The sequence below is a fragment of the Phanerochaete carnosa genome (genome assembly GCF_000300595.1).
Source record: "Phanerochaete carnosa HHB-10118-sp unplaced genomic scaffold PHACAscaffold_8, whole genome shotgun sequence".
Lineage (NCBI taxonomy): Eukaryota > Fungi > Basidiomycota > Agaricomycetes > Polyporales > Phanerochaetaceae > Phanerochaete > Phanerochaete carnosa.
In genome coordinates, this window is record NW_006767635.1 from 412,194 (window position 1) to 426,233 (window position 14,040).

The window sequence follows — 14,040 nt, forward strand, 5'->3', positions numbered from 1 at the left end:
CATAATGTTGTGTTATCGATGTTGAACTCTACTGTGCCCTCGATGATCAGATAAGAAGTGTTAAAATTATTCGGGTTATTATCACAGTCTCTTGATAAAACGTACAGCTGCTGCACACACAGGTCTCATTTGACTCCGACATAATGCTAGCGTAGGACGGTGTAATCTGGCCGATAAATTGAACAGACTGTCTACCTATGAAGCACTGTCTGACAGCAACCTTTTCTCGTATACAGTCACAGTGAAGAGCTTCTTTTGGTCAATCCATCACTTTTCTCTAGGTGCGAGAGTGCATGCAGGCACGAGAAGGCGTTTCAATCACGGGTTTACACTTCGTCACAGCTTCCATGTATTCGCACACTCGGCGAGGATCTACTTCCTCGGTACTGCAACGTCAACGAGTTTGACTACTGATGTAGGGATTCTTCCCACGCTAGTACAGTACGCACTGCGGCGCATGAGGCGAGTACACGCCTACATCCGCATTTGCGACTTCAGAACGCGAATATATGCCCTCATATGGACATTATCGGGGACCAAGAAGCTAGCGTGAGTATTCGGTCGCCTTGAGACAACCCATACTTGGGCATTGCAACTCACGTGTTCAATTTCATTCAGGTTACTCGCCGAATTCTCATTGCCCAATTATGCATACGTCAGACAAAATCCCACCCCGGTGGTGCTCAACGCTTCGGTCCGCTACCGTTCTTTTCTATGGCTCATGATATTTTTCCGTAATACCCTCATGTCTAGGTAGCTGGGAAAGATCCGGGAGCAACGTATCCCGGGCCTATCATTCACCTATAGATAATCCCCTGTTCTCGTTGCTGGCTAGTTGCCCCCACGTCTACCGGTTTCAATCTTGTCAGGCTGCTTGCAATGTTCTCCTTGATCATACTCGCTGGTGCCGTCCTTGCACTTTCCTCGCTAGTGCGCTATTACCGCTGGCTCACGCACCATTCTATCGAGTATATCCGAGGCCCAAATACCAAGTCTCGTCTACTGGGTGAGTTGATAGAACTGCTTTCGCCAAGACATCCACTTACGCGGCTTAGGCAATGTTCGCGAATTCATGTATCAGGAGAATGTCGGCGATCTTGACTTCAAGCTCTTGGACGAGTATGGAACGGCCTGGAGGCTGAAGTCGCCTCTTGGGGTACAGTGGTGTTTGCATTTTCCAGCTTTTTTGTTACTGAAAACTCATTATAGCTCAATTATCTAATGATCTGTGATCCTAAAGCGCTGCAATACATATTACACAAGTCTGGGTACAACTTCCCGAAGAGCGTCTTAACTCGCATCGGATCATTCAACGTAGCTGGCCGGAGTATACTGTGGGCACCAAGTTCGTTCGCTTGTGGACTCAAAATGCGCGAAATGTGCATAACAGTTTCTTTCTAGATGGCGAAGTTCACTCCAGACACCGGAAAGTTATGAACCCTGCGTTCACCGCCCCTCAATTGCGGTCCTTCCTGCCGCTGTTTCGTAGAGGGTCCAACAGGGTTAATCCCAGTTCCTGCATTATTTACTCACCGAGCCTCACGTTTTCTGCAGTTATGTCAGAAATGGAAAGACGAGGTCCTAGACCACACCCCAGGAGGTGTCACTATTACCGTGAATAAATGGCTTGCTCGTACAACCTTGGATGTAATCGGAGAAGGTGATGATGCTCGTCACAGACCAGGCTTTCGAAGCTGACCACTTTCTCAGCGGCTTTTGAATTCCAGTTTGGCGCTTTGGACAACTCCGAGAACGAAGTTAGCAAAGCCTATAGTAATATGTTGTAGGTGCTGAGACTCTGACATCCGCTTAATCTTACTAGATCCTCTACTTGCAGCTCCGATTCAGTTATGTACCCGTCTGCCTGGAACGCAATCTTCCAGACACTCTGGAACTTCACGCCTGACTGGATGCTCTACTACGTGCGCCACGTCCCGACCCGCGAATACGTCCGTTTCAAGCACACCTTGCAAATTATCAACGGGGTGTCGAAGGAGCTAATCGATCAAAAATCCGAGGACCTGCTTGACGGCGATAAATCCAACAAAGATGTGATGAGCATCCTCGGTAAGCTTGATATTGATGATGCCCGTCGCCGCGCTGAACCAGAAACTAGTGCGCGCTAACGCCTCAGAGAATCCGAAGTCCAAGCTGTCGGAAGAAGAGATGGTGTCGCAGATGGCCGCGCTGACCCTCGCCGGACACGAGACGACGGCGAACACTATCACCTGGCTGCTTTGGGAGCTGGCCAAGCACCCGGAGTATCAGCAGAAGCTACGCGACGAGATCGCCTTGAAGAGGGCGGAGATCAATGCCCGAGGCGACGTGGACTTCACCATGGACGACCTCGAGTCTATGGAATATCTGCAGGCAGCTCTCAAGGTCAGCGGTCGCCCATCCGCTGCGATCTACCGCTGAATACTTTGTCTCCTGCAGGAAACCCTGCGCTACCACCCGATTGTTTACCACCTATCTCGGCAGGCGAGCAAAGACGACGTCATTCCATTGGCGTACCCCATCATGACTAAGAAGGGCGAGATGGTCTCGGAGATTCCTGTCGCCGCCGGTCAGGTCATTATGCCCAATATCGCCGTCTACAATCGGTGCGTACCGTGTCGCAGATGATGAGCCGAATGCTGACCCACTCGATAGCCTACCCCAATTGTGGGGCGACGATGCTCACGAGTGGAATCCGATGAGGTTTATCGACGGCCACCCAAACACACAGGTTCGCCTTGGCATGTTTGGCAATTTGTAAGTCCATCTATGCCTCTGGCTACTGCTTGCGACCATGTGTATACTGATGCGGCGCTATCCTAGGATGTCATTCTGTGAGTGCTTAAATAAGAATGCTTGTGCTCGAAGGAGCGCTGACCGTGCCTTAACCAGCCGCCGGCGTCCGTGGATGCATTGGGTGAGTCTTGGTATTCGGACCACATCTATCTTGTACTCATCATACTCTCTAGATGGCGGTTCTCGTAAGCTTTCGCTTTGTTGTATTCGCGCCGAGGCTGAGAACCTTCTCGCAGTATGATCGAAATGCAGGCCATTACCGCTGACCTTGTCGAAAACTTCCAATTCAGCATCCCTAAGGAGAAGCCCGAGATTATTCGTGTGCCAGCAGGTATCATGGCACCAATGGTAAAGGGGAAGATGCGTGAAGGCATACAAATGCCGCTCCATGTCACTGCTCTCTAGGCCAAGTGCAGAACGGGACCATCGGCAATGGACATTGATAATTACATACGTCAAGTTCTCGCACATTATCCCCCGTTTCTTTTTATCGAATGTAACTTCCATCCTTCCGGTCGTTAAGAGAACATTTTACGAATTTTTGCAACGATTTTTATCCAGCGCTTAATATACCGTGTCTATCTTAGGCGCTTGGCTTGGACGAGTACGACGTGACCGCAAACCGCCATGCCATCTGTCTCATCTCCGTGCGACGTAGTCTCTTTCTCCCAGCTTCCGGTAGGGGTGTGTAAAACAAGAAATATGTAGTGTACAGGACCTAAATGCTGATGGATTTTCAGATTGAGTACAACGAGGATGAACACCTACGGCACGGCAGAGCTCGCCCGAGTAGCTTTGAGTTATCCCGCGATTGATAACCATGCACATCCCCTCCTGAAGGCTGAACACCGCTCTCACCTCGAGTTTGAAGGCTTGGTATCTGAAGCGACTGGCCAAGCCCTGACGCAAGATGCTATCCACACCCTTGCTTGCTTCCGTGCGACTGCGCAGCTGGGCCAAATTCTCGGGCTGAAGGGTGAGCTGACATGGGAGAAGGTTAAGCAGGTTCGGGACGCTTTGGACTACGACAGACTCTGCAGAGTCTTTATGGAGGCAACAGGGATCCAATGCATCTTGATCGATGACGGACTCGGTGGCTCCAGCCAGTACGCGGAGGACTACAAGTGGCACGACAGGTTCACCAGGAGTCCTACGAAGAGGATTGTGCGGGTCGAGGCGCTGGCGGAGGTACATTTTTCACAAGAACATGTTTGTATCACAGCTCACGGACGGTGCGCTGCAGACGCTTTTGAAAGAGATCTTCGACTCGCAACTGAATCGTGAAGAGATGAACCCATATCGAGCCTATATCGGTTTTATCGAGCAATTCTATGAAGCAGTCAAACAGTTTGCCAACGATCCTGAAGTTGCTGGCTTCAAGTCGGTTGCATGCTACCGGACTGGACTGAACATTGGCATCGTGCAAGAAGGACAAGCTGTCGAACACTGCGTCACGATGGTCATGCTACGCTACGAGGCACAGCGAACACTCCGCCTCGTTGACAAGCCTCTTAACGACTACATCGTCAACATAACGTTGCGCGTAGCGGGCGAGTGTGGTAAACCTGGTCAGTTCAGTGATCGCCCCGATTCCTGTCCACCCGCACCCGTTTCACTCATATTTCTCCATGCAGTGCAATTCCATACCGGCCTCGGAGACAGTGACATTACCTTGGCGCTATCTTCACCTGCACAAATGCAGTCTATCATCAAGTCTTATCCTGAAACTAAGTTCGTTCTGCTGCATTCGAGCTACCCCTACACGAGAGATGCCGGCTACCTGACTGCCGTATATCCTAATGTTTTCCTCGACTTCGGCGAAGTGTTCCCCTTTCTGAGCGCCGACGGACAGTGTGCCGTCGTGAAGCAAGTACTTGAACTTGCCCCGACGAACAAGATCATGTGGTCCAGTGAGTCGCGGGCCGAAACTCGGGTATATGACGGCTAATGGGTATGTCAGCGGATGGCCACTGGTGGCCGGAATCGTACTATCTGGGGACTAGACAGGCTCGAGAGGCCCTCTGGAAGGTACTATCTTGTAATTTAATCGTAGCCGTAGACATGCTAACCCTATGCACCGTTAGGTCCTCGCCGAGTCTGTCGCGAAGCAGGACTTGACCGAATCACAGGCTATAGGCATCGTGAAGGGTGCGCTGTTCGACAACGCAAATAGGATTTATGATCTCGGGTTGGCTCCTAACTGGCTGGACAATTAACCGAAACATGGATATGCACCAATGGTTATCATTGAGTGCGACTGCGCGTCTGTACGCGGCGGCGAGGCCCGAACATCGAGTGTACGACTAAAGCTATGTATCATTGCGTCCAATCATCTGTATTATCGCACGTTTTTGCCCAGAACTCGTGAAGTCGTTGAACGTTACGTCCTGACCGGATTGAACGACTAAACGCAACACTTCGGCCCAGCGCCGAGAGTAACGGCACATGTCTGAGATTTGAAGAGCAGCACGTATATTCAGGGATAGTATCTAAGTTGACGGTGCAGGTCCTCTAAGAGTATTAAACAGGTACCACATGCAGCAGCATCTGGAAGCCTTCGTGGATTCTACCCTTGATCATTGGTCCCATAGTAAGTGTAGGGGTGCGAATAATATCGGCATTGTCATCTGGGATAGAGAACTTGAAGTTCTCGACGAGCTCGACGATGAGGGTTTGCATCTCGATAACTCTGCAGTTTGTGTAAGCGAACGAGACTCGCAAAAGCTAGAAGGGACACTCACGCGAACCTCCAACTAGTACGGTTACATAGACGCGTGAGTACAAATCCAAAGAGGTTAAGATCATACGAATCCAATGCAGCTCCCGACCCCGGCAGCTTCACGCCGAAACATGTCAGTGCCATCTCTAACGCAAGACGAACAGAGGTACGCACAGAAAGACATGCTGTACACGGCTGAAATCAGTACTATTTCACTGCTTACTCACAGAAACCGCGCTCACAGATTGGCGAACATGCCAACCTTGGTCTGCTTCTGAGTATCTCGCTCGACGAAACGCATGGGGTTCCATTCGTGCGCGTCTTCTCCCCAGACGTCCGCGATTCTGAAGTGAGAAAGCGCCGTCAGAGTATCGAACTGACATGCCAAAGTCGCAAATTACCTGTTGTAGCTGCAGAAAGATGTCACTACAACTTGTCCAGCAGCGATAGGGATCTCTGAGATCGTCTCTCCTGTCCTCGTCAAGATGGGTTTCTCCAGGGGTATGACGTCGTCCTTAGAAGCGACGCACCAAATATTTGATCCAATGGGATGGAATCGGAGTGTTTCCTTGGAGAGGTGAGGCGCTAGGGAGATAGCATTCAAAAATCAGACGGGAAGCTCACCTTAATAACTGCCTGTAAGAGCGGCATGGACTCCAAGTCTTCGAGAGTAGAGTCACACGCCCCGCTGGCAGATATCTCTCTACGCTTCTCTGCGATCTCTCCACGTAGTCCGTCCTGGATGTCGACGCGCTTCGAAAGCCCCCAAAGCATCCATGTCAGAGTGTTCGTAGTCGTTTCGTGTCCAGAAAGGGTCATAGTGCCAATCTGCGACCGCGTCTCTTCGTCACTGAGCCTCATCTTCAGACTCTCAGACATATTTGCGCGAACTACTCGCATGGATACGAATAGGCATATTATAAGATGGCAAGAGGCGCACCCAGTAAACTTAGCACGTCCTTGCGCGATACATCCGGGTTGCCTGCCGCTACCTCTCGGCTTCTCTCCTTGATAAGCTTACCGGAGAGCTTGTCCATAACTTTGAGCGTATACCGGTATCGAGCATTCTCGCGAGTCGGCAGGTAACGAATGTAGAATAGGAGAGGTTCTGGAATGAGGGACCACATTGCTTGGAAGACCATGCTCCACACGCTGGGATAAAGCTGCGAATCGGCGCTGAGGCGCATATGAGCGGCAAGACGAGGATCTGTAGTATCAACGCCACCTACAACATCTTGTGATACGCTTTGCTAACTTCGTTCTCCGTGTTGTCCAGAGCGCCGAAGTCAAAGCCGAAGGCGGCTGCAGTTGTAGAGACAGGACGAGCTCGGATAAGCGCTTTGTAGTAATGAGAATACCTGCGTACCTTCGCCAATGATATCGAGTGTAGTCCTCGCCAGCCTGCCATGCACCTGCACGGTGGTTCCACCCAGACGACCAGCGAGAACCTGCTCTTTCCATAATTGGGATAGCTGGCCGCTTCCGACTGAGTACATCGTTTGCTGGTTGTGAATGACATCTGACCTTGTTTGCAGTGCGCTGGAATAGTGGGAAGAAAGCACGCATCCGAAGCAAAGAGAATGACCTTCCTATGCAGAGAGTGAATCTCGCCGGCTGCGGCTAGTGCGTCAGGACGGTCTTACGACGACGAAAGCAGAATACCCACTCGGTGCCCACAGGATGCTGCGACCGGTGAGGTTGAACATTGTAACGCGTAGCTGGAGAGTCTTTGGGTGGTCATATGCCGATTGCTGAATGACATGATGGATCGCCTGGAGTTGCCATCACGTCAGGCTCTGTTTAACTATATAGAAACCTGATTACTATGCGTACCTTAGGATCTGCCAGCACAAGTACATTTACCTGACAAGTAACAGAGCCGGAAGTCAACACAAAGGACAGAAATAATATATTGAGCACGCACCCCAAGAAGTGCTTGAAGGCGCCATACTCCGCCGTATTCTCGCAGTCACTTGAAATTGAGATCTCCCAGGCTCTCTTGGTGAAAGATACTCATGGCGTTACCTAAGAACATTGTGTCAGCACATGCAAAACATGCACAGCTAACGATTTACGGGACGTAACGAGCAGGATTGAGGTGTTCTTGGGTCCTCGCAAGTGCTTGATGCTATTGTGTGTCAGTATGCAATATAGTTTAGTTGCAAACCAGCATACAGTTAGCAGTACTACTGCGATGGCAGGAAGTTGCAAAGCCATGCTGTTCTCAGATAAGGGAGATTCAGGAGAGATATTGTTGCCCAACGCTTTATACCCTAAGCTGAGAGGTCTACATCGCCCATCATTGAGAGCGGGCGAAGCACCTGGAGTGTATCCACGTCAGCGTCACATACGAGAGTCCGACGAGGACGGTGAGACATACCCAGCTAGCCAAGCGACCAGTTTGTCCCAACCGAAGCGACGTATCGGCGCGTCTGCAAACATTGACATTGCAAATGGTCGCAGTTTCGTGCTCCCGGAGAAGGTTGTCAGCCCCACGGACCAGGACGGATAAGGAACATGTCTGAGAGCCACAATGCTTATGTCAGGGGTGCTAGGGACAATGTGGGCGCAGCACAGCATAAGGTTGGCTCCCGGCTATGTAGTCGTCTTGCTAACGTACACATCCCGGATGTTGTACCAGCGGTTATGCAAGGCGGGTTCTAAATCGCGAGGACATATCCCGACAGCTCGTGCTATAGCGGCTTCCGGTCGGCGTAAATCTTGCGGATTTTGCAAGACCATAACAAGCCGTCAAGTAGTGTACGGAAAATGCCATGAGCAGGATCGAATAGTGTGAGAGAACGTAAGGCAAAGGGTATCGCTAGGTGATGATTGAAATACGAGTAAGCCAAGCAACAAGAAGCACATGGTGTCCATAAGGAGTACGCAACATATCTATGTCACCAGTTCCTCAACAATTTCGATACCCTCTTCCCGCGCGCGTTCTATGATGGCTTGCTCCTTCGCCTTCGCAAACTCCATGAGCGAGTGCAGGATATCACGCTGGCCTGCGGGAAGAATTGGTATCAGTCGGCTTGTCTGACGAGCACGCACGCACCTTCGATATAATGGTCCAGCATCTGCGCTACCTCGGGACGTATCGCAGACTGTTCGTCGTCGCTGATCGCCACAGACGAGTTTGGCGGCAGACGTCCAAGGAGGTCCTCCGCCATCTCGACAAGGACCTCGGTCGCCCAGAGCTCATCCTCGGCAGAGTACGTTGCACGCTCTTCTTCGTCGACGTCGTGCCGGTTCTGCGCGAGCACGGCGTCCTTGACGGCATCCCAGACGGGTCCGGCGCCCCGCGCGTCGCGCCCGACTTCCCATGTCGGGTTCACGTACTTCACGCCGCCAATTTTGAGTACAATCGTGTCATCGGGGTTGTTCGGGAGCGTGAAGCCGTAGCCGAGAATAAGCTCGGCGTTTGGTTTTGGCCCGTAGTTATTGAGGAGCTCGGCGCCTGCTGGAGTAAGCGTATGGAGCGCCAGGGAGATGCTCGGCTCCGAGTCTGATAACGGAGCTGACGGCTGCGGATTGCTCACTACCCATGACACTGGCTGCGCGCGAGCATGATTGAGCGAGTCGACTCCGGGAAGAAGGACGGGATATGACCCTGGGGTAGACACCAGGGTCGGGTTATCGGACAGGAGTGTGGAGGGGAACGCGCGCGAGGATAGGTAGGTCGATGCAGTCAAATAGTGTTCCCAGGTGAATCGATGGGCGAGATACGAGTTGGAGATAGCGATGCGCGAGCGGCACATTTCCCATTCTTCCTCCCAGGCTTTTCGACGGTCAAAGGTGGCGCCATACAGGTTCGTGCCTCGAAAGAATTCGAGTTCTTCACGTGTAAAGTGTAGCGATGTTCTGAGCTTGTCTGTTGATGGTAGAATGTTTATGTATGGTCTATGCGCCAGCTCGCATGGTGCACTAGAAAAAATGAGGGGGGCTTGGGCAAGCAGGCAGTCCAGGACGCACCTCTGACCATCCAGAATATGATGCATAACAATATACGAGCATACCAGCTGCCTCTCCGACCAGCCCGCGAGCGTTGGAGAAGATCTGTCGACCCTGAAGACTACCGCAAGAGCCCTTCGTGCGACCTCCGGCGTTATTGCGAGGCTAAACGGGCAAGACACGATCTGAACATCCGCGGGAATGTTGCTCATTGCAACAACATTCAGGCCAAAAGAAACTAAATTATTAGTTGAGACGCTAAGAATTAGTTATTAGTGTCATTGCGCCGCCCAGGACGACGGTCAGACAGTGCAGGCACATACCAGGCTTTAAGTAGACGTCTGGATGGATGTAACCTCTGCGTTCATGCAACCACTGCCTGAAGGCTTCAGTGTTGTGCTCTCCGTGACCGCTCATATTGCCTCCGTCGTTGTCGTTAACGCACTCGCCAGCGAGAACAGGACAAACCACAGCTCCCGGCGAAAGACAAGAGTAATCTAATCTCGGGGAATGCCAGTCGGAGATTAAACCTTGAAAATTGATCCGAAAATACTTTGAGCATTCTCTTTTTCCCACGGGGTCAGGGCTGCGTCTGAAGTATCTTGGCTTCGTTCGATTGGCCGCGGCCTATAGCTCTCTCGACGCTTGAAATTTCTCAGTATATCTCTCAGCATGCCGCGAGCAACCACAGATCGGTTCAGCCGGGCTCACCAACCCTCAAGCAAGCCGAAGCAGTCTAATGATTCCGGAGAGTCCTCTACTGCACGGAATCCCATTTTCAACACCGAACGGTTCGGTCAGCACATCTTGAAAAACCCTCAAACCGCCGACACGTATGTCGATCTGCCCCCGTCTGAACTCTTCGCTCATTGATCCATCAGTATCGTCGAAAAGGTGTGCTCCATGATGCTCGAGAATGCGTAAATGGACATTAATTTTGCCCGCGCAGGCGAACTTGCGCCCAACGGACAAAGTTCTCGAAGTTGGTCCAGGTACTGGAAACCTGACAGTGCGGATATTGGAGAAGGCGAAGCATGTGACGGCAGTGGAGATGGATCCTCGCATGGCGGCCGAGTTGACAAAGCGTGTGCAGGGAAAGTGAGCAAATGACCTTCCGCCATGCTACACAGCTTATCACTTACTGCGCCAGGCCTGAACAGAAGAAGCTCGAGATTATGATTGGTGATTTCGTGAAAGCAACCTTGCCATACTTCGACGTCTGCATATCTAATACCCCGTACCAAATCTCGTCTCCCTTGATCTTCCGCCTCCTGTCGCATCGTCCTCTCTTCCGCATCGCCATTCTCATGTTTCAGCGCGAATTTGCTATGCGACTAGTCGCGAGACCGGGTACCGAACCATGGTCCCGTCTATCTGCAAACGTGCAGCTGTATTCGAAGGTCGACCTCGTCATGCACGTCGGCAAGAACAACTTCCGTCCCCCGCCAAAAGTCGAGAGCAGTGTTATTCGGCTCGTGCCGCTTGACCCACCTCCACCAGTTGCATTCGAAGAGTTTGACGGTCTTGGCCGCATCATCTTCAGCCGACGGAATAAAATCATACACGCAAATTTCATGGCGAAGGGCGTGATAGAGATGCTAGAGAGCAACTGGCGAACATGGGCTTCAACGAATAATGTGGTACGGCCTTCGTATACTTTTTCAAAGTCGAGGCTGAATTTGCGTCAGACGATTGAAGATGACTTCGACATTAAGAAAAAGGTGGAAGGAGTTCTCGACGAGTCAGGCTTTACGGAACAGCGTGCTGCGAAGATGGGTGTTGACGAGTTGCTGAAGTGTGTATTGTTACTTCTTATCCCGCCAAGTCGGTCTGACCACTCTCCCACTTTAGACTGTTGTCGGCATTCCACGACGCCGGAATTCATTTTGCATGAGCTCATTCTCTTACACTTACGAGCGCTATGCGAGGACGCCGAAAAGTACTGTAGTGTATCTTTCTGTGACGAACTTCGGGCTACATCGATTCTGGATACCAAGCAGGATACCGCGTGTTTAGTGTGTACCCGAACCACTGCCCGAGGAACCTGTCCCCGCTCTACCCACGCTACGATCCCACCCGGCGCACTGGCACGCTGATACTTCAAGCTTATCAGTTTGCCGCATTTTTCGCAAGGTAATCTTGGTATTGCTTGGGGGTGAGGGACTTCTGCTCGACCAGTCAGCGCTGGTTATTAAGCGGAATACGTTAGCCCACACCTGGCTGAAGGCGTGCATGCGGGCAATTTGATCTTTGAGTAACTCGTTGACTAAATAACCAATTAGCAGGCACTTCAACTGAGACAAAGCGATCTAGCCAGTTACTGTATCTGTGCCTCGCCAAGGTTGTCTTGCCCTCAAACGCCTGCAGGCAAGATGACGGTCAGCGTTCTCCCACCTCTGGTACACAAGCCTGTGGATGCCTACCTCGCTCACAACAAGGATGGCGTAGTTCTCTCCGCAGCCACTCGACTGATCTATAATCTCGAGGTGCTGGACTGGAATGGCCGAGCGAACGGCAGACTCGAGCTCAGAGGTCGCGATCATGGTGCGGAAGAAACAATCTGATAAGATAGCCGCCAGGGAACGGATAGCCTTTTCTACTTATTTGCGCCTGTTAGGATCCCAAGTGTCCGCCTTCCATTCGTGGTACATCGGGATCATCGCCTGCACGGGAATCTCCAGGATATATGTAACTTGGGCCAGTACCTCCATCCTCACCAGCGTAGTTCCAGCGTAGCTCCTCGCCATGCTCTCTTTCGCAGGTGAGGGCCGACATACAACGACGCCTGACTCTTTTGACGCGACCAACAGAGTTGCGCGAACGGGCGGCGAAGGCCAAGGATGCATCTGTCAATAAGATGCACGATACTCGCGACAGGTATTCTAGCGCGCCTAGCAAGAATTACAACTGGGATGCCAACCAGAAGAGACCCCCACCTCCTCCACCAGCTGCCAGTCACTCACGTAATAACAGCAGAGACACCGCCATGCCTGCGCCTCCTCAACGCAGCCCACCTCTTGTCCGCGGGGGTACTCGGCCCAATCGCACACCATCTCCGGCCTTAAACGAGCGCCCTTCGTTATATAAACGTGCTGATAGCAATGCTACGCAGGATGGGAGAAAGAAGGTTGACTGGAAGAACCTCTCTAGGGAGGACAAGCGCATTTTCTTTGATTGGCTCGACGAGTTCTTTGGCAGGAAGCTTGAGATCGATATTCAACCTAGAAAGAGCGAGCCAACTAAACGGATCACCAATACTCCTGGAACTCCGCCAACGCCTGTGAGTACGTGGTTAATCATCGCCTCGCCCCTTACTTACCTTTGACGCAGCCTACCATTCCCACGTGGTCCAGGCCACCACAGGCCACCCTTCCCGGCCAAGGTGAGTAGCCAAGTCTTTCGGCGCTAAGTGTATTGCACTAAAAGGCGGTGCTATGCACATTGTTAGGCACGCTTGAAATGTCATATCCTCCCCCTACCACACATGGCTCCTCTGCCCTCGATCTTGCCCTCTACTTCTCTACCTCTACCTACTGGGACTCATCTTGGTACATCACCCCCGAACTCCCCCCGCTGCTGAAAGACCATCGTCCTCCTACATATTCAACATCCTGGGAGACTCGCGGCCACTTGAAGAACATCTTTGGCGGTATCCTCTTTGCTGACCTCAGCATATGCTGGTACTCCGTCCAATTTGACGCCGCTAATCCTGGCGCAGATCCGAACGACATGAGCATGGTCGAGCGCTCGGCCAAGTACCTGCCGCGCCCGGATGCGAAGGACAAGGCTGCGCTGCTCGAGGCACACGAGATGTACGGCGAGACGATCGCGGCGTTCGCAGAAGGCTTCGACGGCACGGGGCAGTACTGCGCGCGCGGCGAGTGCTGGGACCTCGCGAACGAGGCGCTCAAGTACTTTGACCAGTTCGATTATGTGCCGAAGCCCGTGCCGAGCCTCTCGCGGACGCACGGCCACCTCATCTTCTGCGGCATGGCCGCGCAGAATGGCGCACGTCTGGACGGCCGCTGGCGCGGCGGCGACGACCGCGTCCGCCGTGGCGACATCGTCGAGTGGCGCTCCGCGCGTGTCGGCATGCCCAACGGCGGCCATGCGATGCTGGGGGATCCCGACCATACAGCCGTTATCGTCAAGGATGCCGTGCCGAGTAAGTCTGTGCGTGACGGTGCCGTTGTCCTGCCCTCCGAGCTCGGAACGCTCGAGGTCATTGAGCAGAGCGTCGGTAGCCCGCCTTCGCGTATGCACTACGACCTCAACATGTTCCAGGAGGGCGAGATGTGGATTTATCGGCCGATTGGAATAGAAGCCTACGTCGGTTGTTTGCTCGCGCCTCAGTGCCCCGACAACGTTCAAGCCATGACCATCTGATGTGTGTTGTCCCTTTTATACTATTTTACTTCTCTAACTTTGTTTTGACAGAGTATGACTTGACTTACGAACGAACGAAGTTGATGTTGGACTAGAGCTGTACAAAGGATAGTTTGTTATTAAAGCCACATCAATCCTGACTCAATTGCGCGATTCTTACGCATGCTATCACGACCAGCTGATGTTGG

General features: G+C 52.2%; 7 protein-coding genes across 7 annotated transcripts; 5 read left to right on the plus strand and 2 right to left on the minus strand.

The window, feature by feature from the left end:
- Positions 1-817: 817 nt before the first annotated feature.
- On the plus strand, positions 818-3,357 carry PHACADRAFT_260638 (uncharacterized protein). The gene is made up of 14 exons (XM_007398608.1): positions 818-1,006; positions 1,056-1,156; positions 1,210-1,345; positions 1,402-1,502; positions 1,555-1,660; positions 1,711-1,783; positions 1,838-2,067; positions 2,117-2,382; positions 2,437-2,603; positions 2,653-2,754; positions 2,821-2,831; positions 2,890-2,914; positions 2,967-2,978; positions 3,030-3,357. Exons 1-14 carry the CDS (start codon positions 880-882, stop codon positions 3,196-3,198), a joined length of 1,626 nt encoding a protein of 541 aa, XP_007398670.1. The 5' UTR covers positions 818-879; the 3' UTR covers positions 3,199-3,357.
- Positions 3,358-3,452: 95 nt separating this feature from the next.
- Positions 3,453-5,148, plus strand: PHACADRAFT_260640 (uncharacterized protein). The gene is made up of 6 exons (XM_007398609.1): positions 3,453-3,477; positions 3,534-3,981; positions 4,037-4,361; positions 4,428-4,703; positions 4,754-4,821; positions 4,878-5,148. Exons 2-6 carry the CDS (start codon positions 3,550-3,552, stop codon positions 5,007-5,009), a joined length of 1,233 nt encoding a protein of 410 aa, XP_007398671.1. The 5' UTR covers positions 3,453-3,477; positions 3,534-3,549; the 3' UTR covers positions 5,010-5,148.
- Positions 5,149-5,244: 96 nt separating this feature from the next.
- On the minus strand, positions 5,245-7,729 carry PHACADRAFT_211594 (uncharacterized protein; the record flags this gene model as incomplete). The annotated part of the gene is made up of 14 exons (XM_007398610.1): positions 5,245-5,482; positions 5,535-5,546; positions 5,755-5,856; positions 5,914-6,080; positions 6,137-6,402; positions 6,453-6,688; positions 6,742-6,814; positions 6,879-7,101; positions 7,156-7,284; positions 7,346-7,375; positions 7,437-7,474; positions 7,526-7,537; positions 7,588-7,633; positions 7,688-7,729. 14 exons carry the CDS (start codon positions 7,727-7,729, stop codon positions 5,314-5,316), a joined length of 1,545 nt encoding a protein of 514 aa, XP_007398672.1. The 3' UTR covers positions 5,245-5,313.
- A 543-nt stretch (positions 7,730-8,272) lies between these two features.
- On the minus strand, positions 8,273-9,947 carry PHACADRAFT_126051 (uncharacterized protein). Its single transcript, XM_007398611.1, has 4 exons — positions 9,775-9,947; positions 9,488-9,704; positions 8,571-9,439; positions 8,273-8,520 (listed from the first exon to the last, which is right to left on the minus strand). Exons 1-4 carry the CDS (start codon positions 9,881-9,883, stop codon positions 8,408-8,410), a joined length of 1,308 nt encoding a protein of 435 aa, XP_007398673.1. The 5' UTR covers positions 9,884-9,947; the 3' UTR covers positions 8,273-8,407.
- Positions 9,948-10,040: 93 nt separating this feature from the next.
- PHACADRAFT_211596 (uncharacterized protein) lies at positions 10,041-11,852 on the plus strand. Its single transcript, XM_007398612.1, has 6 exons — positions 10,041-10,299; positions 10,348-10,360; positions 10,416-10,564; positions 10,617-11,106; positions 11,155-11,261; positions 11,318-11,852. Exons 1-6 carry the CDS (start codon positions 10,139-10,141, stop codon positions 11,358-11,360), a joined length of 963 nt encoding a protein of 320 aa, XP_007398674.1. The 5' UTR covers positions 10,041-10,138; the 3' UTR covers positions 11,361-11,852.
- Positions 11,853-12,265: 413 nt separating this feature from the next.
- Positions 12,266-12,791, plus strand: PHACADRAFT_148905 (uncharacterized protein; the record flags this gene model as incomplete). Its single annotated transcript, XM_007398613.1, has 1 exon — positions 12,266-12,791. The coding sequence occupies exon 1, from the start codon at positions 12,324-12,326 to the stop codon at positions 12,789-12,791; it is 468 nt and encodes a 155-aa protein (XP_007398675.1). The 5' UTR covers positions 12,266-12,323.
- Positions 12,792-12,900: 109 nt separating this feature from the next.
- PHACADRAFT_260650 (uncharacterized protein) lies at positions 12,901-13,864 on the plus strand. Its single transcript, XM_007398614.1, has one exon. It carries the CDS (start codon positions 12,926-12,928, stop codon positions 13,850-13,852), a length of 927 nt encoding a protein of 308 aa, XP_007398676.1. The 5' UTR covers positions 12,901-12,925; the 3' UTR covers positions 13,853-13,864.
- Positions 13,865-14,040: the final 176 nt, after the last annotated feature.

Excerpts from the sequence above, each read along its gene's own strand:
- PHACADRAFT_260638 (XM_007398608.1), top strand. The coding sequence starts at position 880 with ATGTTCTCCTTGATCATACTCGCTGGTGCCGTCCTTGCACTTTCCTCG. Across the intron at positions 1,503-1,554 it reads TTCGTAGAGGGTCCAACAGG|TTATGTCAGAAATGGAAAGA; the intron begins GTTAATCCCAGT and ends CGTTTTCTGCAG. Across the intron at positions 1,661-1,710 it reads CTTGGATGTAATCGGAGAAG|CGGCTTTTGAATTCCAGTTT; the intron begins GTGATGATGCTC and ends CCACTTTCTCAG.
- PHACADRAFT_260650 (XM_007398614.1), top strand. The coding sequence starts at position 12,926 with ATGTCATATCCTCCCCCTACCACACATGGCTCCTCTGCCCTCGATCTT.
- PHACADRAFT_126051 (XM_007398611.1), bottom strand. The coding sequence starts at position 9,883 with ATGAGCGGTCACGGAGAGCACAACACTGAAGCCTTCAGGCAGTGGTTG. Across the intron at positions 9,705-9,774 it reads GCCTGGTATGTGCCTGCACT|TTTCTTTTGGCCTGAATGTT; the intron begins GTCTGACCGTCG and ends CTAATAATTTAG. Across the intron at positions 9,440-9,487 it reads CATATTCTGGATGGTCAGAG|TGCACCATGCGAGCTGGCGC; the intron begins GTGCGTCCTGGA and ends CATTTTTTCTAG.
- PHACADRAFT_211596 (XM_007398612.1), top strand. The coding sequence starts at position 10,139 with ATGCCGCGAGCAACCACAGATCGGTTCAGCCGGGCTCACCAACCCTCA. Across the intron at positions 11,107-11,154 it reads GGGCTTCAACGAATAATGTG|ACGATTGAAGATGACTTCGA; the intron begins GTACGGCCTTCG and ends AATTTGCGTCAG. Across the intron at positions 11,262-11,317 it reads GGTGTTGACGAGTTGCTGAA|ACTGTTGTCGGCATTCCACG; the intron begins GTGTGTATTGTT and ends CTCCCACTTTAG.
- PHACADRAFT_260640 (XM_007398609.1), top strand. The coding sequence starts at position 3,550 with ATGAACACCTACGGCACGGCAGAGCTCGCCCGAGTAGCTTTGAGTTAT. Across the intron at positions 3,982-4,036 it reads GGGTCGAGGCGCTGGCGGAG|ACGCTTTTGAAAGAGATCTT; the intron begins GTACATTTTTCA and ends GGTGCGCTGCAG. Across the intron at positions 4,704-4,753 it reads GAACAAGATCATGTGGTCCA|CGGATGGCCACTGGTGGCCG; the intron begins GTGAGTCGCGGG and ends TGGGTATGTCAG.